Raw genomic sequence first — 24,982 nt, 5'->3', positions numbered from 1 at the left:
TTACTCTTGACAACATTGTTTATATTTATGTATTTCTCAGTTATGGAACTTGGTGTATATTCCACGTTTGGCAACACGGTAATTAATTTTCGTATGTCAAAATTGTGGAAATTTTATCATTTCTTCGGTTTAATTGAAAACCCGCGTTTGGCAACACTGTATCAGCACATTATCCCTTCATTTCTCTAAATCTAGGTAAATCGTACGTTTGGCAACATCGCATACTGGGACATTTTTAATTGCAGGTATGGAATCGTCTACTCTCAAAGCGTTTTGTTCGAAATTCGTTAAAAATTTGAGATCTCTGTTGAATGTCGCGAATAGCAAACTTTTGAAAGATTTTTGTCCGTGGTTGGCGAATTTTTCCGCAAATAAACTTAATATGGAATTGGAAATACCCGGGCAATATGACGGACGACGGATGCCATTGCCGCAGTACCACGTAAAAATAGCGGGATTTCATCCGGAAGTGAGTATCATTTTATTTTTATTCAAACTGTTCAATATCGTAGAATCTCGAAAGTTAAACTGTTATTTTTTAACTACCAGATGTGCAATTGTGAATTCCCATCTCTACAACAAAAAATAAAAGTAAGATTTCAAAGGGAACTGACGCTGTTATAAAGTAACTGGCAGATTTGCAACTAGAAGTTCCCATCTCTATACGACACAACGATGAAATAATTGATTGTGATTTTTAGTTGGAAGTAGAGATGGCGTCGTTAACGATTTTTTTTTCAATTCTACGAGAATATTAAAGAACGAATTGTTTTATAATTTTATGATTTTGAGAATATTTCGAAAGTTAAACTGTTATATTTGAACTACCAGATGTGCAATTGTGAATTCCTATCTCTACAACAAAAAATAAAAGTAAGATTTCAAAGGGAACTGACGCTGTTATAAAGTAACTGGCAGATTTGCAACTAGAAGTTCCCATCTCTATACGACACAACGATGAAATAATTGATTGTGATTTTTAGTTGGAAGTAGAGATGGCGTCGTTAACGATTTTTTTTTCAATTCTACGAGAATATTAAAGAACGAATTGTTTTATAATTTTATGATTTTGAGAATATTTCGAAAGTTAAACTGTTATATTTGAACTACCAGATGTGCAATTGTGAATTCCCATCTCTACAACAAAAAATAAATGTAAGATTTCAAAGGGAACTGACGCTGTTGTAAAGGAACTGGTAGATTTGCAACTAGAAGTTCCCATCTCTATACGACACAACGATGAAATAATTGATTGTGATTTTTAGTTGGAAGTAGAGATGGCGTCGTTAACGATTTTTTTTTCAATTCTACGAGAATATTAAAGAACGAATTGTTTTATAATTTTATGATTTTGAGAATATTTCGAAAGTTAAACTATTATATTTGAACTACCAGATGTGCAATTGTGAATTCCCATCTCTACAACAAAAAATAAATGTAAGATTTCAAAGGGAACTGACGCTGTTGTAAAGGAACTGGTAGATTTGTAACTAGAAGTTCCCATCTCTATACGACACAACGATGAAATAATTGATTGTGATTTTTAGTTGGAAGTAGAGATGGCGTCGTTAACGATTTTTTTTTCAATTCTACGAGAATATTAAAGAACGAATTGTTTTATAATTTTATGATTTTGAGAATATTTCGAAAGTTAAACTGTTATATTTGAACTACCAGATGTGCAATTGTGAATTCCCATCTCTACAACAAAAAATAAATGTAAGATTTCAAAGGGAACTGACGCTGTTGTAAAGGAACTGGTAGATTTGCAACTAGAAGTTCCCATCTCTACTAATTGTAATAATGTTTCACAGATTTCAGTACAATGACAAAATTATTTATTTTGATTTCTAGTTGGAAATACAAACGGCTGTTTAACATTTTTTTATCAATTTAAATCTAAACTTTTCGAACTGACACACGTGCAAATGTGAATTTCCATCTCTACAAAATGAAACTAATTATTCACGGATTCTAGTGTAGTGACGAAATAATTAAAATTAATCTAAATCTATAACAATAACTAGGGACAAACTGTATCAAAACATATTTTTTCTATGATAAACAGTTATTTTCGAACTGGCACATCTGCGAGTGTAAATTCCCATCTCTACCACAGAGACTATCAGACTTACGACGGGAAAATAAAACTGTTATAATATAACTGAGCAGATTTGCAATTAGAAGTTCCCACCTCTACTGCGGGAAGTAAATATTTTTACAGATTTCGGTGGAACGATAAAAAAATTGTGATTCGTGAACATAGAGATGCGTTAGTTATTAGAGAATCTCGAAGTGGAACCGTTACTTTGGAACGGGAAGTTGTCTATGGTAATGATTTATTTCCAGGTGAAAATTATGGAATCTTTGAGGAAACCAATAAAAATCACAATGCTCGGCATGAATACCAAAGAATATCCGTTCCTGATTAAATTCGGCGAAGATATAAGACAAGATCAAAGAATCGAGCAGATGTTTTGTCTAATGAACGACATTTTGCGGAACGACGCCATTTGTTCCAACAGCGGTTTAGATATTCTAACTTACCAGGTACGAGATTATTTAACATAAAAAAAATTGATTTTTAATAATATGAATTGTTTGTTTTAGGTTATACCGTTGACGCCGAATTTGGGTATCATACAGTGGATAAACGACGCCGTTCCGTTACAAACTTTCCTAGATAAATCATTCAAAACGAAAAGGGGGCAAAAAGATATCCATGAGTCGATAAGAGAGGAGTACATTTCATTTTTGAACGTGAAAAAAATGAAAGAAATAGATTTTTTCCGGATGCATGGAGACGCCGCGGAAAATATCAAAAAGGAAAAAATCGTTACGAAATATATGGGTTTCGTTAAGAAAATACCGTGGGATGCTCTTAGGTGCCAACATTCTTCATTTTGAGATATCTGATATCTCGTAGTCTTCGTATTTTTTACGGAAAAAAAATTCAAAATTTTCAATTTTAGATGATACATGCTTTAATATTTTGTCTTATATTTCCCGAACTATTAGCGATAAAGTTTTTCACAAAATTTGTATAGATTCAGAAATGATTTGTCTATGAACAAGCAAAATTTCACCATTTTGTTTCCAATATTTTCAAAGTTACATAACCTCAAAGTTGGTCTTCATTTTCGAGTTTTGATTTCAGGTATCTTCACTTTAACTCTCTATATCTCGGAAATACTTGTTTTTTGGAAATTGATGTTTTTTCCTCTCATGTATTGAACATTTTTGAATAATTTTTCCAAATATGAACCAAAAATTTCCATTAGTTCAAGATATATCATTTTATAATTAAAAGTATGTTTTTTCGAACATGCATCAATACTTTGTTTTATATTTCCCGAACCATTATTGTCAAGATTTTTTACAGAATTTCGATAGATTCAGAAATAATTTGTCTATGAACAAGCAGAATTTCATCATTTTGTTTCCAATATTTTCAAAGTTACATAACCTCAAAGTTGGTCTTCAATTTCGAGTTTTGATTTCAGGTTTCTTCACTTTAACTCTCTATATCTCGGAAATAGTTGTTTTTTGGAAATTGATGTTTTTTCCTCTCATATATTGAACTTTTTTGAATATTTTCTCCAAATATGAACCAAAAATTTCCATTATTTCAAGATATATCATTTTATAATTAAAAGTATGTTTTTTCGAACATGCATCAATACTTTGTTTTATATTTCCCGAACCATTATTGTCAAGATTTTTTACAGAATTTCGATAGATTCAGAAATAATTTGTCTATGAACAAGCAGAATTTCATCATTTTGTTTCCAATATTTTCAAAGTTACATAACCTCAAAGTTGGTCTTCAATTTCGAGTTTTGATTTCAGGTTTCTTCACTTTAACTCTCTATATCTCGGAAATAGTTGTTTTTTGGAAATTGATGTTTTTTCCTCTCATATATTGAACTTTTTTGAATATTTTCTCCAAATATGAACCAAAAATTTCCATTATTTCGAGATATATCATTTTATAAGTGATAGTATTTTTTTTTCGAACATGCCTCAATACTTTGTTTTATATTTCCCGAACCATTATTGTCAAGATTTTTTACAGAATTTCGATAGATTCAGAAATAATTTGTCTATGAACAAGCAGAATTTCATCATTTTGTTTCCAATATTTTCAAAGTTACATAACCTCAAAGTTGGTCTTCAATTTCGAGTTTTGATTTCAGGTTTCTTCACTTTAACTCTCTATATCTCGGAAATAGTTGTTTTTTGGAAATTGATGTTTTTTCCTCTCATATATTGAACTTTTTTGAATATTTTCTCCAAATATGAACCAAAAATTTCCATTATTTCGAGATATATCATTTTATAAGTGATAGTATTTTTTTTTCGAACATGCCTCAATACTTTGTTTTATATTTCCCGAACCATTATTGTTAAGATTTCTTACAGAATTTCCATAGATTCAGAAATAATTTGTCTATGAACAAGCACAATTTCACCATTTTATTTCCAATATTTTCAAAGTTACATAACCTCAAAGTTGGTCTTCATTTTCGAGTTTTGATTTCAGGTATCTTCACTTTAACTCTCTATATCTCGGAAATACTTATTTTTTGGAAATTGTTGTTTTTTCCTCTCATATATTGAACTTTTTTTAATATTTTCTCCAAATATGAACCAAAAATTTCCATTATTTCGAGATATATCATTTTATAAATGAAAGTATTTTTTTTTCGAATATGCATCAATACTTTGTTTTATATTTCCCGAACCATTATTGTCAAGATTTTTTACAGAATTTCGATAGATTCAGAAATAATTTGTCTATGAACAAGCAGAATTTCATCATTTTGTTTCCAATATTTTCAAAGTTACATAACCTCAAAGTTGGTCTTCAATTTCGAGTTTTGATTTCAGGTTTCTTCACTTTAACTCTCTATATCTCGGAAATAGTTGTTTTTTGGAAATTGATGTTTTTTCCTCTCATATATTGAACTTTTTTGAATATTTTCTCCAAATATGAACCAAAAATTTCCATTATTTCGAGATATATCATTTTATAAGTGAAAGTATTTTTTTTTCGAACATGCCTCAATACTTTGTTTTATATTTCCCGAACTATTATTGTCAAGATTATTTACAGAATTTCCATAGATTCAGAAATAATTTGTCTATGAACAAGCACAATTTCACCATTTTATTTTCAATATTTTCAAAGTTACATAACCTCAAAGTTGGTCTTCAATTTCCAGTTTTGATTTCAGGTATTTTCACTTTAACTCTCTATATCTCGGAAATACTTATTTTTTGGAAATTGTTGTTTTTTCCTCTCATATATTGAACTTTTTTGAATATTTTCTCCAAATATGAACCAAAAATTTCCATTATTTCGAGATATATCATTTTATAAATGAAAGTATTTTTTTTTCGAATATGCCTCAATACTTTGTTTTATATTTCCCGAACTATTATTGTCAAGATTTTTTACAGAATTTCCATAGATTCAGAAATAATTTGTCTATGAACAAGCACAATTTCACCATTTTATTTTCAATATTTTCAAAGTTACATAACCTCAAAGTTGGTCTTCAATTTCCAGTTTTGATTTCAGGTTTCTTCACTTTAACTCTCTATATCTCGGAAATAAATGTTTTTAGTGCGTTTCTTGATTCTTTTCCTCGTATATCAATCTTTTTTGAGAACTTCCATCAAATATAGAGTGAATATTTCCATTATTACCACAAATCCTACGCTCTATATCTCAAAATTACCTTCTTTAAAGAAACTCCCTCATTATTTTGTGTACACGTCTCGTATTTTTAAAAGCAGATCAATTTGGTTCAGATCAGGTCGCAAGGTGGGCTAAATAATCAGTAGAATTTTTTTTTTCACAAACCGAACAAACTAACATCATTTTTTTTGTCTACAGAACTTCATTCTGGTGTTTAAGTACCAGCACGGAAAACTACATCGCGCTGCGCAACAATTTCATAAAAACCTACGCAGTAACGTGCGCCACCCATTGGATACTCGGCATAGGAGACCGTCACCTCAACAACATTCTAATCTGCACAAGAAACGGCAAAGTTTTAGGCATAGACTTCGGTCACGCTTTCGGTACCGCCACCCAAATATTACCAGTACCCGAACTGGTACCGTTTCGACTTACCCCGCATTTGATCGGCCTCATGGCACCCCTGAAAGAAAGAGGTTCCTTCAGAGAATACATGATAAGTTGTTTGAGATGTTTGAGAGCCAGTAGCTCGCCGATATCCGCCACTATGACCGTATTCATACGGGAACCTTCCATAGATTGGTTGGAGCACGCCGATCGAACCGAATCTAAAAAAAACGACACCTGGTACCCGATGGTGAAAATAAATCAGGCGGCGCGCAAACTCGGAGGAGCGAATCCGGCGGATATTATGTTGGAGGAATTGAAAGCCGGCACGAGATTGGAAAATTACACCGAGGCTTACATTCGGCACGTTAAAGGCGACCCCGACGATAATTTAAGAGCGAGATTGAGCGGTCGAATGGATCTGAGTCCGGAGGATCAGGTGGATTGTTTGATAGACCACGCTACGGATTATAATTTGTTGGGGAGAATGTATTTTGGATGGAGACCGTGGGTTTAAATACGGCCTATTAACCTGTTACTGTACCGTACGTTATAAACTAAACTACTGGATTCAAATCTGGATATTAAAATGGCTGTTTCATCATATATTGTCGGGGAAAACAATGTATCGACAACTGATTGTGTTATAATACATTGCGGAGGCGGTCACTTGTATTGAATCTGTTATATAAAGTGGATTTTATACGGTATACCATAGATAAAACCATTGGATCGAATCTGGATTATAAAGAGGCTTTTCTATGGTATGTTACCGAAGAAAATTCAATCTGGATGTTAAACTAGTTGTTTTAAGGAGGATTTTGATTCGAATCTGGATTATACGGTGGCTTTTCTACGGTATATTATGGATAAAACCATTGGATTTCAATCTGGATCTTAAAATGGTTGTTTTAAGGAGGATTTTGATTCGAATCTGGATTATACGGTGGCTTTTCTACGGTATATTACCGAAGAAACTATTTGATTTCAATCTGGATCTTAAAATGGTTGTTTTAAGGAGGATTTTGATTCGAATCTGGATTATACGGTGGCTTTTCTACGGTATATTATGGATAAAACCATTGGATTTCAATCTGGATCTTAAAATGGTTGTTTTAAGGATTTTGATTCGAATCTGGATTATACGGTGGCTTTTCTACGGTATATTACCGAAGAAACTATTGGATTTCAATCTGGATCTTAAAATGGTTGTTTTAAGGAGGATTTTGATTCGAATCTGGATTATACGGTGGCTTTTCTACGGTATATTATGGATAAAACCATTGGATTTCAATCTGGATCTTAAAATGTTTGTTTTAAGGAGGATTTTTATTCTAATCTGGATTATACGGTGGCTTTTCTACGGTATATTACCGAAGAAACTATTTGATTTCAATCTGGATCTTGAAATGGTTGTTTTAAGGAGGATTTTGATTCGAATCTGGATTATACGGTGGCTTTTCTACGGTATATTATGGATAAAACCATTGGATTTCAATCTGGATCTTAAAATGGTTGTTTTAAGGATTTTGATTCGAATCTGGATTATACGGTGGCTTTTCTACGGTATATTACCGAAGAAACTATTGGATTTCAATCTGGATCTTAAAATGGTTGTTTTAAGGAGGATTTTGATTCGAATCTGGATTATACGGTGGCTTTTCTACGGTATATTATGGATAAAACCATTGGATTTCAATCTGGATCTTAAAATGGTTGTTTTAAGGAGGATTTTTATTCTAATCTGGATTATACGGTGGCTTTTCTACGGTATATTACCGAAGAAACTATTGGATTTCAATCTGGATCTTAAAATGGTTGTTTTAAGGAGGATTTTGATTCGAATCTGGATTATACGGTGGCTTTTCTACGGTATATTATGGATAAAACCATTGGATTTCAATCTGGATCTTAAAATGGTTGTTTTAAGGAGGATTTTTATTCTAATCTGGATTATACGGTGGCTTTTCTACGGTATATTACCGAAGAAACTATTGGATTTCAATCTGGATCTTAAAATGGTTGTTTTAAGGAGGATTTTGATTCGAATCTGGATTATACGGTGGCTTTTCTACGGTATATTATGGATAAAACCATTGGATTTCAATCTGGATCTTAAAATGTTTGTTTTAAGGAGGATTTTTATTCTAATCTGGATTATACGGTGGCTTTTCTACGGTATATTACCGAAGAAACTATTTGATTTCAATCTGGATCTTGAAATGGTTGTTTTAAGGAGGATTTTGATTAAAATCTGGATTATACGGTGGCTTTTCTACGGTATATTACCGAAGAAACTATTGGATTTCAATCTGGATCTTGAAATAGTTGTTTTAAGGAGGATTTTGATTAAAATCTGGATTATACGGTGGCTTTTCTACGGTATATTATGAATAAAACCATTGGATTTCAATCTGGATCTTAAAATGGTTGTTTTAAGGAGTATTTTTATTCGAATCTGGATTATACGGTGGCTTTTCTACGGTATATTACCGAAGAAACTATTTGATTTCAATCTGGATCTTGAAATAGTTGTTTTAAGGAGGATTTTGATTAAAATCTGGATTATACGGTGGCTTTTCTACGGTATATTATGAATAAAACCATTGGATTTCAATCTGGATCTTAAAATGGTTGTTTTAAGGAGTATTTTTATTCGAATCTGGATTATACGGTGGCTTTTCTACGGTATATTATGGATAAAACCATTGGATTTCAATCTGGATCTTAAAATGGATGTTTGGTGTCACCTGGATAATAAAGTAACTCCTCCAAGATATTTTATGGAAGAAACCATTTGGATTTAGATCTGTATCTTAAACTAGCTTATTTATGGAGCCACTTGGATGGAATCTGAATTACAATGTGGCTTCTCTACGATATACTATGGAAGAAACCCCTGGATTCAGATCTGGATCTTGTGGTGGGCTGTTTTTTACAGCCACTTGGATTGAATCTTGACTATAAAGTGGCTTCTCTACGGTATATTATGAATAAAACCAATGGACTTGAATCTGGTGTTTTGATTGGTTGTTTCATGTTACATAGTAATAGTACCGGTTATCCCATGATATTTAACGAATGGTACCCTTTGATTTAAATTCAAATTATTTTGTGTTTTATAATAAATGTTTTGGAATTTTTCGATCGTTTCATTGAATTTATTTGATTAAAATTGATTTTTGGAAAAAAAATTGTAACCAAAAGATTTTTTTTAAATTGTTGGTAGTTTTTATTCGACATTTTCAATGGTACATAATTAAATGAAAGCGGAATGGTTTAGAGAAGAAAAAATCGTTGGAAAATGTGGAAATATAAAAAAAAAATAAGAAAAACGAAAAAAAAATGACTTTAACCGGTTGAAACTAGTATTGGATCCCAAATTGGTCACAATAGTCTGACTATTTAATTCATACACCTCGTATATACACCGTATAATGAATAATTGCGCGATGTATATTCACTTTATGGTTATAAAAAAGGCTTACGACTCTGTTGCTTTCGAAAAAATACGGTAGAACACGAAAATAACAAATTGATGCAATAAAATTTAAACGGGGGGGGGAGGGGGGTAATGTATCTGTTTAAACGACTATATTTCGTTCGAAAATAGTTCTATTCGCTTTCCCGGCGTGGGATTTTTTTGGAAATTCGCGAAATTTCGCCACCCGCGCTCCCCGGGCGTGGAAAATTCGATCGGCGGAACGGTCTAAAGGAGACGCGCAGCTTTTGCTCATCAGTCCGATTTGTGTTGTGAAACAAACAAGGTGAGTATTTGTGTTTATAAAAAAATCATACTGTATAATACGATTTTTATATCATTCGATTTCCTAAACGAGAAATTTCCCAAAAAAAAATCAATTATCAATAAAATTTCAAAATTATTAAAATAATTTCAATATTTAGATTAATTTTCAATGAAAATCGATAATTTAAATACAAAATAATTCAATTTCATCCAAATCGCTTTGTGATATTTGAGGTTATGTACCAGGAAAATATAGTTTCCAAATATTTTCGAGGTTATGTAATAAATGGACTGAATTTTCCCACTCTTTTTCTTCATTTACTTCACTTTTCAATGCAATAACACCGAACGGGTCATTTAAAAATGATAATTGAATCCCAAATATTTTTTTCCATTCACGGGGTGTGATCCAAAAGTACGGTGAATAAACTTTTATAACAGCCATTACTTACCATATAATTCAACTCTTATCTTCATAAATTGAAACAAACTAAGAAATTTTGAACCTATTTACTACCATATTCACTTTAATGCGGGTCTATAGTAAAACAAGGTTCATTTAATGTTCAAAAAATGTGTTAAATTTAAAATCTGTCAAATTACTAACTCTAAATACGGTTTACAAGGGGTATAAGCGGTTGAAAAGTGAAATGAATCCACAAGAAACAGTCAGAAAATCATTTAACCCCAAAAACAGATACTAATACACTAAAAATTAGCTGATTTTTAATCAAATAGCCGAATATTCAAAAAATTAAAGGGGAGCTTGAAATCTCGTACCAAGATACATAAAAATGGACCAATTTTTCCTTTTCTTCATCACGTTACTAAGTCTAAGTCAATCCTCACCCCCTTTACTCACCAGATTTAGTACCAAGCTACTTCTGGTTCTTCCAGATAATAAGAAATGGGCTAAAATGCAATTTCTGACATTAAGACAAAGCCGATAGAAAAAATATTCCAAAAATGAGTCATTAACATTTTTAATCAATAATACTTCAAAGGAAATTTTGTTTTTTAATGAAATTATTTGAATTATTTTTTTATCGTACCTCGTATTTAAGTTCGGAATTCACAAACATCTTTTACATGAAAATAGTTTTCGTTGAACTATTGATTGGAATTGTGTAAATCAGTGCCTCGAATCTAAATTTACTACATTTTTAAAACACACGTTCCGGATATTTTCGTAACTATGCCGAAAAACATTTCCAATAATTTTATGCGTCTCATTAATATATATTATTGTTTGAAGTATAACGCTTTCCAGTCTTCTAGTGTTTACACGTTCGTTTTATTCTCGGAAAATGTATTAGTCAGATTTTCTTCCAAGAAAAACAGCTTCACACACATATGACATAAATATTATTAATAAATGTGGGCGAATTTTGAAAAAAAAATGTGAAAAATTAATCGAAATTAATAGAAGTCTAATCACCAATCTAACATTAACTAACTGTATCCGAATTATCGTACTAATATCGTTTTTTAATTTATCACCAATGAACACAAAAAACTTCATTATGATTAAAAATTGGTTTCTATTTCAAACTTTTTCTTTTTTATGCACTATTTAAATCCAAAAATGTTTCCATTGATAAATACGTTGAATGAAATGGAAGTAATTCAAATAAAATTAATTAGAACACGGTTTGAGTTTAAAAGTAATTCAATTGTGATGCGGTGATGATGCCAGAAAGGAAAGTTCATCGTACTTAAATCTTCTAATATTAGAAAAGTTTATAAATATTCACGGGGTTTTTATCAACTGACAGTATTTTTACCTTTTATATTAAAAATAAACTTCATGACGTGTACTTCGTCTTCCATAGACAAATTTGACGTAACAATAGAGTATATGGCACAAACTATCAATTTTAAATTATGGCTGAATTTCTTATTCGAATAAAACTAATTCGCTTTGAAATGAAAGTTAATGCGTAAATTGAACAACAAATCATCTTTGGTGTTACATTTTTTCGTTACTTTCATATCTAAATATAAAATCCAATAAATTTGAATTATAAAAATATAAAATTTTTATATTGAACAGATTTTTGGCTCGTGATGTAATAATGTTATATTAAATTGTACACAAAAAACACATAATTCAGTTTAAATAAAACAACCAGATAAAAATACTGTAAAAGTTATAATGTAATAGATAAATTATACTGATTATGTTCAATACATATGGTTAATTTGGCATTTATTTCGAAGATGTACCTCGGGTATCATGGCGCGAAGTTTAAATCTCTCATTTGTAGAATGCTTCTTCTTCTCTTTTAACTTCGGCGAGCTATCATGAAGTTAACCCAATATATCTAAATATGTTGTTTGGTCTTAGACACGTCAAATGTTGATTTATCTAATAGATATATACATTTTTTTACCGTGTGTACAGGATTGATTATATTTGATGTTTAATTGACCTTTATAGTATTATTAAATCAATAATCAAAACATATGCTTTGAAAAAATATCTGAAATTTTTGTAAATATCGTATATTCTAAAAAATAATATACCAGTTGAATTTATTCGAAAAAAAATATTTCATTTTTCGTGGTAGACATAATATTTGAAGAAATCAGTTTTGAAAGAGACTGTATCGTTAAAATAGAATTGATGATGTGTTAAATAGAAAATTTCATATTTCGACTACATAAATTACTAAGCAAACAATCCTTGACTTTTTTGACAATTCAACATTTAAACCAATATTTTCGGTAAAATTTCATAAATTGATAACTGGATTTCATCCAAAATAAATCTAGCGTGCATTCCTAAATATTTTTTTAACTACATTTACATTTTACAATTTATTTATAAAGTGCTTTGAAAAAGTTGTTTTGAAATATCATACACACCAAAAAATACAGAGGGTTATAATTAAAACAACTAGTTATACTTGAATAATTTGTTTTCGATTTATCCACGACTTAAGTGTCTTTTTTGATCAATTTTTAAATACCTATTAGATTTAATAATCTTAAAACAACTACTCAGAATTATTGTGCAGGGCTCTTTTCATTATTTATAATTTACTTAATTTTTTCTGTGTCGTTTTTGTTTTATTTCAGTAATATCAATTATTGTTCCTAGTACTTACCCATAATAGAAAACTGCAGTAATAAGTCGTAACCTAACTGTAAAACTCTATATGCTGTTTATACACTAGTACAATATTTAAGTGGAACCAATTTTATATATGAATTTATGTAGTAGAAATAATAACTAAGAAATAGAAATTGCTTTTCGTTTATTGGGTACAATAGACCAGAAAAATCTAAACTATTTACTTTCCACCATGTTTGTTTATTGCAAACGCCATTATTATAAAATAAATTCCTAGCTTCATGGGGTGCGTTCCACTTGAAGGCTGCAATGCTCACGATCGTTGAAATTCCTGTTCCCTGAGGGCGTTAGTCGAACGCAAATTTTAACGCTATAGGTTTACAATATGGAAATGATATAGGATTTTTTAACTTTATTATAGCTTAAAAGGAATAATAGGAAAAATACATAATGTAGTAACTTTATTTCACAGGAATCGTCACAATGCCTCAGCCGAACGAAGGAACTAGTTTGCTCACTACCTACATGATTCTTATTCTCCTTCTTATAGCATTATGGGTCCTGTATTCCGGTCTCTTATAGAAAATATGTTAAACGTAAGTGAAAACGAAAAAAAAAAATTCTTTTATACGAATTAAAAAATTTGTTTGATCTACAATTAACTGCAGATAACCATTAATCATTTTTATTTTTAAATATTTAAAACGCTCTCTTTATATATAGATTATTTATTTCGGTATATTCCAACAGGTGAATAGTGGATAGATAATATTAAAAGGTTCACTGTTTATAATGGAAATAAATTCGATAAAAGCTGACAGAGTTGACAGCTTCCATCACGGATTACTTGATGAATAAGATCGTTCCAAATTTTGCGTGACCCGCTTTTTTTTGTTCTAAAAATAACTTACTATTTTTAATTAGTTGTTTATATTTCACGAGTGATTGATGTGATTATAGGTCAGTACGTATTTTGAAAAAAAAAACAACTAGAAACACAAATGATACGAAACAGTAGAACTACTGCAAACGTAATACCATAGATAAACTAAAAACAGGAATGAAATAAATTGTTTTGTGGTTTTCCCATATTTTAATTCATTTATCTATGGGGTCGTTATAGATATAATTAATGTATCTATGATTAATATATTTATAGAAGAAATATCTTCTTTTTTTTCTATTGTTCTGTTTAAGGTTAGGAATTTATTGACGTTATTGATTTTTTGTGTATTATCAGTTGGAAGTTATTTTTAACGTTTTTCTTTCGTTAGTAATCATCATCAAGTGAGTTATAAACTGTGGTAGCTTGTCGGAATAAATTATATTAATTAATTATATAGGAAACGAATTAATTTTAGTTTTTTCAACGTATTTTTCGAGAAAAATTTTATTACTATCTACCTACAGGCTAGTGTTTCGTTGGCACGTTTTCAAAAACCAGTTATTTTAGAATACGAATAATTTCTAACGTGTTTTTCAAGTGAAATCACTAATTTTATACTCTCATAGATCAAACTGAGTCAGTAGTTCTAGTTAATTTGGTACCCCAACTAAAGTAAACATTCCGACAAATTTTTAAACCACCCGAATTTATTTCTATTAAAAATATCGAAAAAAATGATAAATTGCGATGTTTAAGTTCATTTACACGTTTTTATTTTCAAATTTATCATCAAATAATGAAAGTATCCCTTATTTTCGAGTTTCGTCCTTTGTTTGGATATTTTCGGTTGATATAGTGTTAAAAGTGTATAGAATTTGAAAAAAAGTTGTTGCAAAGTAGATTATCGTTTAAAGTAGACTCTTATCATTATAAATAAATGTTGCGAGATCAAGTTATTTAAAAAAATGATGTTGTGGACTTACTTTAAACTTTCTAATTTCACGAATTGAAGAGAAATAATCTCAATTTTATATACTCCTTATTAAAATTCAGTTTTCTTTAGTAATTCAGACACTTTTACACTAATTTCCCGCCTCAAATCAACGCGCTGTATTTTTTCGACTATTTTGTGACATTTTCAACTTGTTTTAGTTAAACATTTTAATATCTAATAATAATTTTCATGTTTGATATATATTTTTTTGTCAATTTTCAGATACTCTCAACACAATTTAATATTCCACAAATTTAGTTCGACGCATCTTGTCTCACATCATCACTTTCAATATGTAGGAAAATAACACCCCAAAGGATGTCGTCGGTTTTGTCGGTATTTCCATCCCTTGCTAATTAACGCGAGGCAATTTATTTATATTTTTATAATTGTTAAAAATTCTATTTTAGACTAGATCATATTTTTATGGTTAAGTGTAAATAAAATTTGTTGGTTTTTATGTGTTTTTTTTTGTAGTTACACTGAAACAACATTTTTGCACGATTCGAAACAGTGAAATGAAACAAATATGTTTATATACAAAAAATGTTTATTTACACTAAAAAAAAAAGATTTTTAAGTATGTACACTATCAAAAATAGCAACGGCAATCAATAAGTTTCTTCGTGTAAAATGTAAAGCTATTAGAGGTGAACTTTTTGTAGAAAAAGTTCGTAAAACATAATTCGTACCATTTTTTACGTCAGGATTATGGGAAACGTTCACTTCTTCCGAGCTAGTTTCTTCTATCAACTTGGTGAAATCCCAAATTTTTAAAGTACAGTCCAAACCACCTACCGAATAAAAATTCTCTTAAGAAAACCTCCAAAGCATATCATAAATCATGATAGTGGTGTACTGAGCTCCCAAGTTATCTAATTGAAATTATAAGAAACTAAAGGGGGCCAAAAAACCATTTTTTAGAACTGTTTCGGATACTTATAAGGAAAGGAACAGTATCAGAAGATGAATAAAATATTTTTATGAGGATGTGCGATTGTTGAAGTTATTTCATTTATTTGAGGACAAAATGTATAAGGGAAGCCCTAATAGGGGGCACAATAATCTATCTACTAAAGCTTTTATTAACGATGCAACTATGATATCGGAACATGGTGTAATCACCAAAAAAACACATGGAAAAGGTATTTTTCCGTAATTACAACTTTATTTAAACAAAATCGAGCAATTGGTTTAAATCTAAGGGTTCAAATGATTCATTTTACGCTCATACAGGGTATATCACAATGAGCTGTGTCCACTTTTACATCGGAAACACCTGCAGTGAATCTGGATTTTTTTATTATATATTTTTGCAAGGAAAACGATCTGAAAAGTAAAATTATTTCTTGAACATACCGGATACTAAAAGATTTCCACATCTGCTGAACGCCAAAGAATGAATGGTCTTTTCGTGGCCCGCCAGCTCTGCTACCAAATGCCCGTGGGCCAAATCCCATATGAGCACTTTGTTATCTGCCCCGCCCGATGACAAATATCTTCCGCAAATGCTGAAAGCCAAAGAATAAATCGGCGACTTATGACCCGTCATAATCCGCACGTGGTTCCCGTTGGTGCAATCCCACAAACAAACCCTTCGATCGCTGGATCCCGTGGCCACGTAATTCGCGTTCGGATGAAACTGGATACACTGTTAAAAATCGTGTAAAAAGATAAACAAATACACTGTTAAAAGTGTAAACGCAGCAATAGAAAAATAAATAAGTACACTGTCAAAAATCGATAATTAAATGCTTTGTTAAATGGAAATCTATTAGAATTTTGAATGAATGCACTATTAAAAAGAGGTGGAAACATGTATAAATACATCATTAAAAATGGAGGAAAAGATAAGGAAAGAGATAAACGAAGCAATAAAAAAAGAATGTAGTACACTGTCAAAAATCAATAATAAATACTATGGTTACATAAAAATGATTGCATAGAGCAAAAATAGAACAGAAAAATGGATATATACACTGTAAAAAATCGATAGAAAGATAAATAACTACACTGCTAAAAAGTTAAACAGAAAAATAAATAAATCGAGAAAAAGATGCAAAAGTATATATGAATAAGTACACTGTTAGAAATCGAGAAAAAAATTAAATGAATACACTGCTAAAAAGTTGAAAAGAAAATGAATAAAGATTAGTAAAAAACGTGGAAACTGAGATAAATAAATACACCGTTAAAAATGGAGAAAAAGTTGAAAAAAATTGATAAACAGATCAATAATTACACTGTAAAAATCGAGAAAAAGGCAAAGAAAGACAAATACACTGTAAAAATGGAGAAAAAGTTGAAAAAAATTGATAAACAGATGAATAATTACACTGTAAAAATGGAGAGACAGGTAAAGAACGACAAATACACTGTAAAAATGGAGAAAAAGTTGAAAAAAATTGATAAACAGATGAATAATTACACTGTAAAAATGGAGAGACAGGTAAAGAACGACAAATACACTGTAAAAATGGAGACAAAGATAAAAAGAGACAAATAATTACACTGTAAAAACCAAGACAAAGATAAAGAAAGACAAATATACTGTTAGAGATCGAGAGAGAGAGAGATGGGGTATTATATATACAGTGTTAAAAAGACGAATAGAAGTGAAAGGGAATTGTGCGAACTTACGTCGACGTCTGAAAAATGTCCGGCAAACACCCTCAACGGTTGATAATGGTCGGTGGCCCAAAGTCTTGCGGTTTTATCGTACGATGCCGAAGCGAAATAATAACCGAGCGGTGAAAATTTAACGTCCCATACGGGAAACATGTGTCCTTTGTATACGACCAAACAACTCCATATTTGCAAGCTCCACAATCTTATTGTCGAATCTTCCGAACAACTCAGCAAAAGGGTTCGATCCGGCGAAAAGGATACCGAATAAACGGGGCCGCTGTGTCCGCATAAGGTGCGCGACGTTTCGCCCGAACGTTCGTCCATCATACGTACCTGAAAGAATCCGCCGGTGGGGGGGAACGGAGGCGATTAATAATTTATTTATTTATTTTTCTTTAATTTTAATACAGTTTTATTTTCGAACAAATTTCATATGGGCGATTCATTATTTGACCGTATAAGCCAATTTTTATTTCGGGAAAACTATTTTTGATCAAATTCATATTGGAAAAGTTGTTTTTTGATAAATTTTAACCTCAAAAAATCCATTTTTACCAAACAAATCTTGTGAACACGATTTTTTGACAAAATTTAACCGAGAAAATCACTAATTTTTCTGATAAAGCCATTTTTGACCGAATTAATAGCGGAAAAACAAGTTTTTTTCCAATTCAAACCAAAACGGATCACTTTTTGAACAAATTAATTAGAGACATGTTATTTTTTGACCAAACTAAGTTTACAAAATCGATTTGTGGTTGAATCGCATTCGAATGAGCCATTTTTTTTAATAAACTGATATTAGAAAGCCATTTTGGACAATTCAAACCAATAAAATCCAATGTTGGCCAATTATAATCAATAATATCCAACTTTTGACTGATTTACATCAAGAAAATCCAATTTTTGACTAATTTACACCACTAAAATCCAATTTTGGCCAATTCTAATCAATAATATCCAACTTTTGACTGATTTACATCAAGAAAATCTAATTTTTGACTAATTCACACCACTAAAATCCAATTTTGGCCAATTCTAATCAATAATATCCAACTTTTGACTGATTTACATCAAGAAAATCTAATTTTTGACTAATTTACACCACTAAAATCCAATTTTGGCCAATTCTAATCAATAATATCCAACTTTTGACTGATTTACATCAAGAAAATCCAATTTTTGACTAATTTACACCACTAAAATCCAATTTTGGCCAATTCTAATCAATAATATCCAACTTTTGACTGATTTACATCAAGAAAATCCAATTTTTGACTAATTTACACCACTAAAATCCAATTTTGGCCAATTCTAATCAATAATATCCAACTTTTGACTGATTTACATCAAGAAAATCCAATTTTTGACTAATTTACACCACTAAAATCCAATTTTGGCCAATTCTAATCAATAATATCCAACTTTTGACTGATTTACATCAAGAAAATCCAATTTTTGACTAATTTACACCACTAAAATCCAATTTTGGCCAATTCTAATCAATAGTATCCAACTTTTGACTGATTTACATCAAGAAAATCCAATTTTTGACTCATTTACACCATTACAATCCAATTTTGGCCAATTCTAATCAATAATATCCAACTTTTGACTGATTTACATCAAGAAAATCCAATTTTTGACTAATTTACACCACTAAAATCCAATTTTGGCCAATTCTAATCAATAATATCCAACTTTTGACTGATTTACATCAAGAAAATCCAATTTTTGACTAATTTACACCACTAAAATCCAATTTTGGCCAATTCTAATCAATAGTATCCAACTTTTGACTGATTTACATCAAGAAAATCCAATTTTTGACTAATTTACACCACTAAAATCCAATTTTGGCCAATTCTAATCAATAATATCCAACTTTTGACTGATTTACATCAAGAAAATCCAATTTTTGACTAATTTACACCATTACAATCCAATTTTGGCCAATTCTAACCAATAAAATCCAACTTATGGCTAAATTACATCAATAAAATCCAATTTTTGACCGATTTACACAAATATAATCTAATTTTCACCAATTCTAACCAATAAAAGCCAATTTTTGACTAATTCACACCAATAAAATCCAGCTTTCAGCTAATTTACATCAATAAAATCCAATTTTGACTAATTCTAACCAATAAAATCCAGCTTTTAGCTAATTTACGTCAATCAAAACCAATTTTGACCAATTCTCACTTATTAAATCCAATTCGGCCACTCATAACTAATAAAATCCATATTTGGCCAATTCTAACCAATTAAATCCAATTTGGGCCAATGCTGACCAATAAAATCCAACTTTTGACTGATTTCAATCAAGAAAAATCCAATTTTTCACCAAATTAATATCAGAAAATTATTTTTTCACCAAACTAAAGTTACATAACCAATTTGTGTCCCAATTACACTTGGATGAGCCATTTTTTGACTAAATTAATTTTATGAAAATCCCTTTGTGGCCAAATTAATATCAGAAAAACTATTTTAACCAATTTAATGTAATAAAGATCCACTTTTTCACCAGATTGAACTCAGAAAAATAATTTTTTGGGCATATTCATATTACTTATGCCGTTGGAACCAATTCAAACTAATAAAATCCACATTTTGATATAATTGAAATCGAAAAAATCACTTTTTGAACAAATTTATATTAGACAAGTGATTTTTTTAGAAAATTAATATGAAAAAAGCCAATTTTCAGTTACATTTCACTCATAATACCAAAGAGCTAATTTGTGATGAAATAAAACTTAGAAAATACAACTTTGACAAACTTAAATAAAATAAAAATAATTTTTTGGCCAAACTGACAATTTTTTGAATGAGTTAAACTTTTATAATCCAATTTTGAACTTAGAAAAACGAAATTTGACAAAATTAAATTAAGAAAAACCAACTAAGTTTACTTAGAACTGCTGAAAGGCAGCTTTCATCAATTTTCGAACAAACTTCACCAGAAAAAAAAATTTTTATCGAATATAATTGAAATTTAACATTTTTTATCAAATTCAAATTGTAAAAAATCAATTTTTGATTAGATTAAACTTGAAAAACCATATTTTTACTCAAGGCCAGAAATGCTTCCATAAAAACAAAAGTGAAACATATTCAAAAAGAGATAACTTACCAAAACATCTTCAGCTTCAATATTAACTTCTTCTAGCTGCTCTGTACTTTTCATAGCCTTCAATTTCTGCGGTACAAGTGTCCAAACTTTCACTATGGAATCATTGAAACCTACAGCAACCATACTGGAATCCTCAGTAATTTCTGCACAGCAAACTCTAACAAATATACAAGAAAAAACCAATCAAACAACAAATAACTAAAAAAATTATAAATAACCTCATTACAAGATTCAGAATGTGGATACTGCAGAAGAAAAAAAATCCTTAGAAAAGCTGGAACAGAACAATACCTATTTGATATATAAAAAAAACAAAAAATTAAGCAATAGAGGCTCAATTGACTTTGCAGCTAAAAAAAATTATTTAACCACCTAACAATGGCTATATAAAGACATACTCACGAGTAATTAGCATTAAGTAGAGTATAGCAACAACAAGATGGTAAAGAATCTCCACCTAAAGTAACCCTCTTTGAAATCTCTCTGTTTGCTTTAAATTTTTCAGCTCGATCATTATCTTTCCTACAATGTCAATATATTTTAGTGGAAGTGAATTTTATTACTTCTGAGTTAAATACCATTCTGGAGCAGGTATTCTATCAGGTGGTGGAGCATTGGGATCTGATTTCGTCTTTTTCGAAAACATAGGATCTTTTTTAGCCTTTTTCTTTTTAGGTTTATCAGGATTATCCTGATCGGCACCTTCTTCCTCCTCCTCTAAAGGAGCAGCGATCGTAATTGGATCAGGACCTTTTGGTATCCCATAATATACCTTCGTTTTATTGTCTAAATAAAAAAAGTTAAAATAAAAGATAAAATTTAATTTTGTTTTTTTGGTAAAAACTCACGTTTGGATATTTCACCCCCCATAGATCCAGCAGTAGCATCAATTTGCGCTTTATTCCTTGCTACACCTTCATACATATCAAAGTAGAGGTGATCTTGGATAATATTTAACAATATAGTTGATTTTTTTTCATTTAAATGTCTTTTTAATAATGATAATGTATCTCGGGATATTCTAATGACGAATTGATTTGATTTGAAAGTTTCAACTATTTCGCTCCCATTCATATGCTCCTTTTTCATTATCATTGCTAATTTTTTTAAATCTTCTTGGTAATAATAATCTTGTTCGGGACCGAATTTTTTCATCAATTCTATAGCTTTCGACGGGTGGTTATTATACACTAATTCTATATAAAAAAATGAATTTAAAATATACTAATTATAATAAACAACTTTACCTAAATACATGTGGACCAAAACTGGAAACAATATAGATCCCAATTCATGTTTGTATATATCTAAAGAATTCTCAACGAATTTCTTAAGATCGGAATAAGCTGTCTCGTAAGCTTCTGGGTCTCCGTCACTTTTATAACCTGTTAAAACATTATTAACGTCCGTATCTTCCTTCAATTCTTCATTATATTCGGTAAGATTAGCTTCTTTTCGAAGAAGTTCCTCCGTACCCTAAACAAAATTCGTTATAATAAAAAAACTAATTATCATTGTTGGTCTCACCTTTAAGTTATATTTTTTTAGTACTTGGAGGACAGCAGATAATTGATTTTTGTCCATTTTAAAAAATTATTGTAACAACATAAGCAGCTTGTTTATTTTCACATGAATGAAGTTGGCAGCAAACAATGTCAACGTAAATGACAGTTGTCAAATTAATGTTTTTAATTGTTGACAGATGTCATTATACTAAATTACAAAAATTTCTGTATTCTATTTGATAAAAAGTACAAAATACTCCACAAAGCAGATCCAAGCCAATAAAATCGATTCAGTTTAATCAGAATTAATACAATCTGAACAGAGAGAGTGGTTGTTATCTCTCTAATAGCACTTGAATATGATCTCATAACTCGCTCTTTCTTTCTCTATTAGCACATGAATATGATCTCATACCTCGCTCTCTCTCTCTATCTTCAATATCTGCAATATATTTTATGCATTAGAGGTAGGACTAACCACGTAACTGTCGAAATTGATGTTACCTCACTGTAAACACTGTACGATTTGGAAAACTGAAAAAACCGTTATTAAAAAATGTCGAAATGTAAATGATGCAGCTGAAATTAAAGCAAAATTGTCATTAGAAAAGCTGGAATAGTACCTTAGCTATTCAATATATTGAAAAGCAAATAATAATTTATAGGAGGAGAAAGGTACAAAATGCTCCACAAAACGAATCTAAGTCAATAAATTGATTAAACGAATTGGCAAGCACATTTAACAAAGATCTGCTATTTAAGAAGAATCGATTGAATCAGAACAGAGAGCTATTAGCAAATGAACTAACTCACTCTATCTTTAATATCATTCTATGGTAGCATTATATTTTAGAGATGGGAGTAACAACCTAACTGGTAACGGTTATCGAACTGCCGATGTTACATCATCCTGTATGTTTAGGATACAAATGTTTGAATATCTTAGAAGGATAAGGGGTTTGATTGGATGTTTTGTTTTTTTTTATGGGAAAAATACATTATTGGAATATAATGAAACAAAAATTAGTATTAAGACATTTTATTTTGATTTTGAAATGAAATTGCAATCAAAAATAAGTTCATATATTACAGGTATATAAAATATATGAGTAGATCACACAATGTTTGGCATAAATTTGAGATTTTACACCTTGGGTCTGATTTTTTCGTACATCACAACCTGCCCTTTATTTTTCATAATAAATTTTTTAACAAAATTGAATTGGTCTAGAGCGAAATCATAAAATTCGTTTTCCATTTGCCAAACGGTGCTAGTTTTGATTTTTTCCAGAGTTTCTTCCGACGGTAGATCTTTTTGAACAGTTTGCCTCAAATGAGATCTATTGCTATGCTGGAAATGGTCAGTAGCACCCTTAAAAAACCTCGGAAGAGATAATTCAAGTAGTTGTATGAATTCTTTAAGTTGTTCCGTTAGTCCTACTAGAAAATAATTGTTGATTAGATTCTTTTTGGCCTCATTCAAAGCCCATTTGTTCCCAGGTTTCCTGAAATTTAAAACCTAACACGTTTCCAATAAAATATAATTCATTTACTCACCAGCAATTGGCGGCGTGTCCACAAAAAAACGGGATTTGCAACCACATATTGTTAGGATCACATTCGGGTAGTTGTTTATTTACACACTCCTCAAAAGTCTAAAAATTACATTGATATTAAACCGTTAGAAATTTGAAAAATCAATTTTATCACCATGGTGTTTCCATGTTTTTTCCTTATTAAATATGGCCTATAATTATCCCCATATCTTACAAAATAATAATATGAAATAAACCTATCTAATGGTTTACGAATTAGATTTATAAATAAAGGTTTAGATGCACCAAATCTAAAAATTTTAAATATTTATAATACTAAATAAATATATCAACAATACTTACTTGGAAAAATCAAAAAATGCGAAATGTCCATGATACAATGCAGGTTTTATACTCCTCCAATTAGTTACATTGTGAATAAATTTGATTTGATTTTCTAACGTTACGGTATGACTATTAGCACTAATATTCACATGCAAAACATGAAATTTATTTTTTTTACACAAATCGTAAGCTACACCTACGAAACTTGTAGAACCGGTCTTAGGTACGCGATTATATAAAATAACCAAATCTTTATCTTCTATAATATTTTTTTCGGTACGTAATATAACCTCATTTCGATTTTGATTCGATTCTACGAAAAATAATCAAATATTTAATAAAATTTGAATGGATCGTAATCATACGATTCCTTACCTAACTGTTCTAATTTATCTTGTAATTTTGTAAGCTGAAATTGATATAATACAGCTAGAGATCCAAATAAGAGTACAATAATCAAAACATAACCTAATTTTAAAGGTATGGACATAATTTATTAACAACGAGATATCGGAGATCTATTTTTAGCGTACAATATTCCACAAGTGTTCATTATAGTTTACGTTGTTTTTTTATTCGATCAAAATGTAAATTATTTACATAAAATCCATTCAAACCTTCTATACTATTAGGAATTCACGATACACCCGTCTTTCAGGTGGTTGGGTAATAAGGAGGCGCTACTCAACATATTTTTATTAAAATAAATAATTTAATAATATTTCTATATATTTTTATTAGATAAAGACACAAATTATTTACGAATTTACTATAAAATTCATTTAGAAACTCAAACTATAACTATAAATGATAATTTAGTTAAAAGGTTTTATATTCCCGACTCGTCGATTATTAATAATTTCCATTGAAATGTCATTTATAAAAGGTTGGAGTTTTTACTAGTAGATGACGCTAATGTAAAAATTAGTTTCTACATTACTAAGTTTTAAAAGGTAGCGCAAATTATCGAATCAATACCATCTTCGTTATTTTAATGAATTCGTAGAACCTTTATTATTTTAAAAGTTT

The 24,982-nt window shown here is 30.1% G+C and overlaps 3 protein-coding genes and 1 long non-coding RNA gene across 4 annotated transcripts in view; 2 read left to right on the top strand and 2 right to left on the bottom strand.

The window, feature by feature from the left end:
- The window catches only part of LOC130903455 (DNA-dependent protein kinase catalytic subunit-like), a 31,658-nt gene extending 23,138 nt beyond the window's left edge, over positions 1-8,520 (top strand). The window contains exons 23-26 of the mRNA XM_057815558.1: positions 246-469; positions 2,350-2,550; positions 2,611-2,885; positions 5,903-8,520. Coding sequence (XP_057671541.1) covers positions 246-469; positions 2,350-2,550; positions 2,611-2,885; positions 5,903-6,611 — 1,409 coding nt within the window. The 3' untranslated portion in view covers positions 6,612-8,520. The remainder of the gene's footprint in view (positions 1-245; positions 470-2,349; positions 2,551-2,610; positions 2,886-5,902) is intronic.
- Positions 8,521-9,722: 1,202 nt separating this feature from the next.
- On the top strand, positions 9,723-15,258 carry LOC130903454 (uncharacterized). Its single transcript, XR_009060743.1, has 3 exons — positions 9,723-9,861; positions 13,391-13,514; positions 15,021-15,258. It is a non-coding gene; the product is annotated as an uncharacterized LOC130903454 (long non-coding RNA).
- A 72-nt stretch (positions 15,259-15,330) lies between these two features.
- On the bottom strand, positions 15,331-22,233 carry LOC130903453 (transcription initiation factor TFIID subunit 5). Its single transcript, XM_057815557.1, has 9 exons — positions 22,096-22,233; positions 21,816-22,044; positions 21,417-21,764; positions 21,147-21,354; positions 20,971-21,090; positions 20,569-20,725; positions 17,439-17,759; positions 16,158-16,449; positions 15,331-15,592 (listed from the first exon to the last, which is right to left on the bottom strand). The coding sequence occupies exons 1-9, from the start codon at positions 22,150-22,152 to the stop codon at positions 15,375-15,377; spliced, it is 1,950 nt and encodes a 649-aa protein (XP_057671540.1). The 5' UTR covers positions 22,153-22,233; the 3' UTR covers positions 15,331-15,374.
- An 863-nt stretch (positions 22,234-23,096) lies between these two features.
- LOC130903487 (heparin sulfate O-sulfotransferase) lies at positions 23,097-24,622 on the bottom strand. The gene is made up of 5 exons (XM_057815605.1): positions 24,329-24,622; positions 23,972-24,266; positions 23,784-23,919; positions 23,631-23,728; positions 23,097-23,578 (listed from the first exon to the last, which is right to left on the bottom strand). Exons 1-5 carry the CDS (start codon positions 24,441-24,443, stop codon positions 23,218-23,220), a joined length of 1,005 nt encoding a protein of 334 aa, XP_057671588.1. The 5' UTR covers positions 24,444-24,622; the 3' UTR covers positions 23,097-23,217.
- Positions 24,623-24,982: the final 360 nt, after the last annotated feature.

Source organism: Diorhabda carinulata, chromosome 2, assembly GCF_026250575.1.
Source record: "Diorhabda carinulata isolate Delta chromosome 2, icDioCari1.1, whole genome shotgun sequence".
In the NCBI taxonomy this organism is placed as follows: domain Eukaryota; kingdom Metazoa; phylum Arthropoda; class Insecta; order Coleoptera; family Chrysomelidae; genus Diorhabda; species Diorhabda carinulata.
The sequence above is the reverse complement of the archived record's forward strand: the minus strand, read 5'-3'. Positions and strand labels throughout refer to the sequence as shown.

What these genes read in the sequence shown, in the direction of transcription:
- LOC130903487 (XM_057815605.1), bottom strand. Translation starts at nt 24,443, where the DNA reads ATGTCCATACCTTTAAAATTAGGTTATGTTTTGATTATTGTACTCTTA. An exon ending in AGATAAATTAGAACAGTTAG is followed by an intron (nt 24,267 to 24,328) that starts GTAAGGAATCGT and finishes TATTTTTCGTAG; the next exon opens with AATCGAATCAAAATCGAAAT. An exon ending in GGACACGCCGCCAATTGCTG is followed by an intron (nt 23,579 to 23,630) that starts GTGAGTAAATGA and finishes TTTAAATTTCAG; the next exon opens with GAAACCTGGGAACAAATGGG.
- LOC130903453 (XM_057815557.1), bottom strand. Translation starts at nt 22,152, where the DNA reads ATGGACAAAAATCAATTATCTGCTGTCCTCCAAGTACTAAAAAAATAT. An exon ending in TAAAAAAATATAACTTAAAG is followed by an intron (nt 22,045 to 22,095) that starts GTGAGACCAACA and finishes AATTTTGTTTAG; the next exon opens with GGTACGGAGGAACTTCTTCG. An exon ending in TGGAAATCTTTTAGTATCCG is followed by an intron (nt 15,593 to 16,157) that starts GTATGTTCAAGA and finishes TTTATTCGGTAG; the next exon opens with GTGGTTTGGACTGTACTTTA.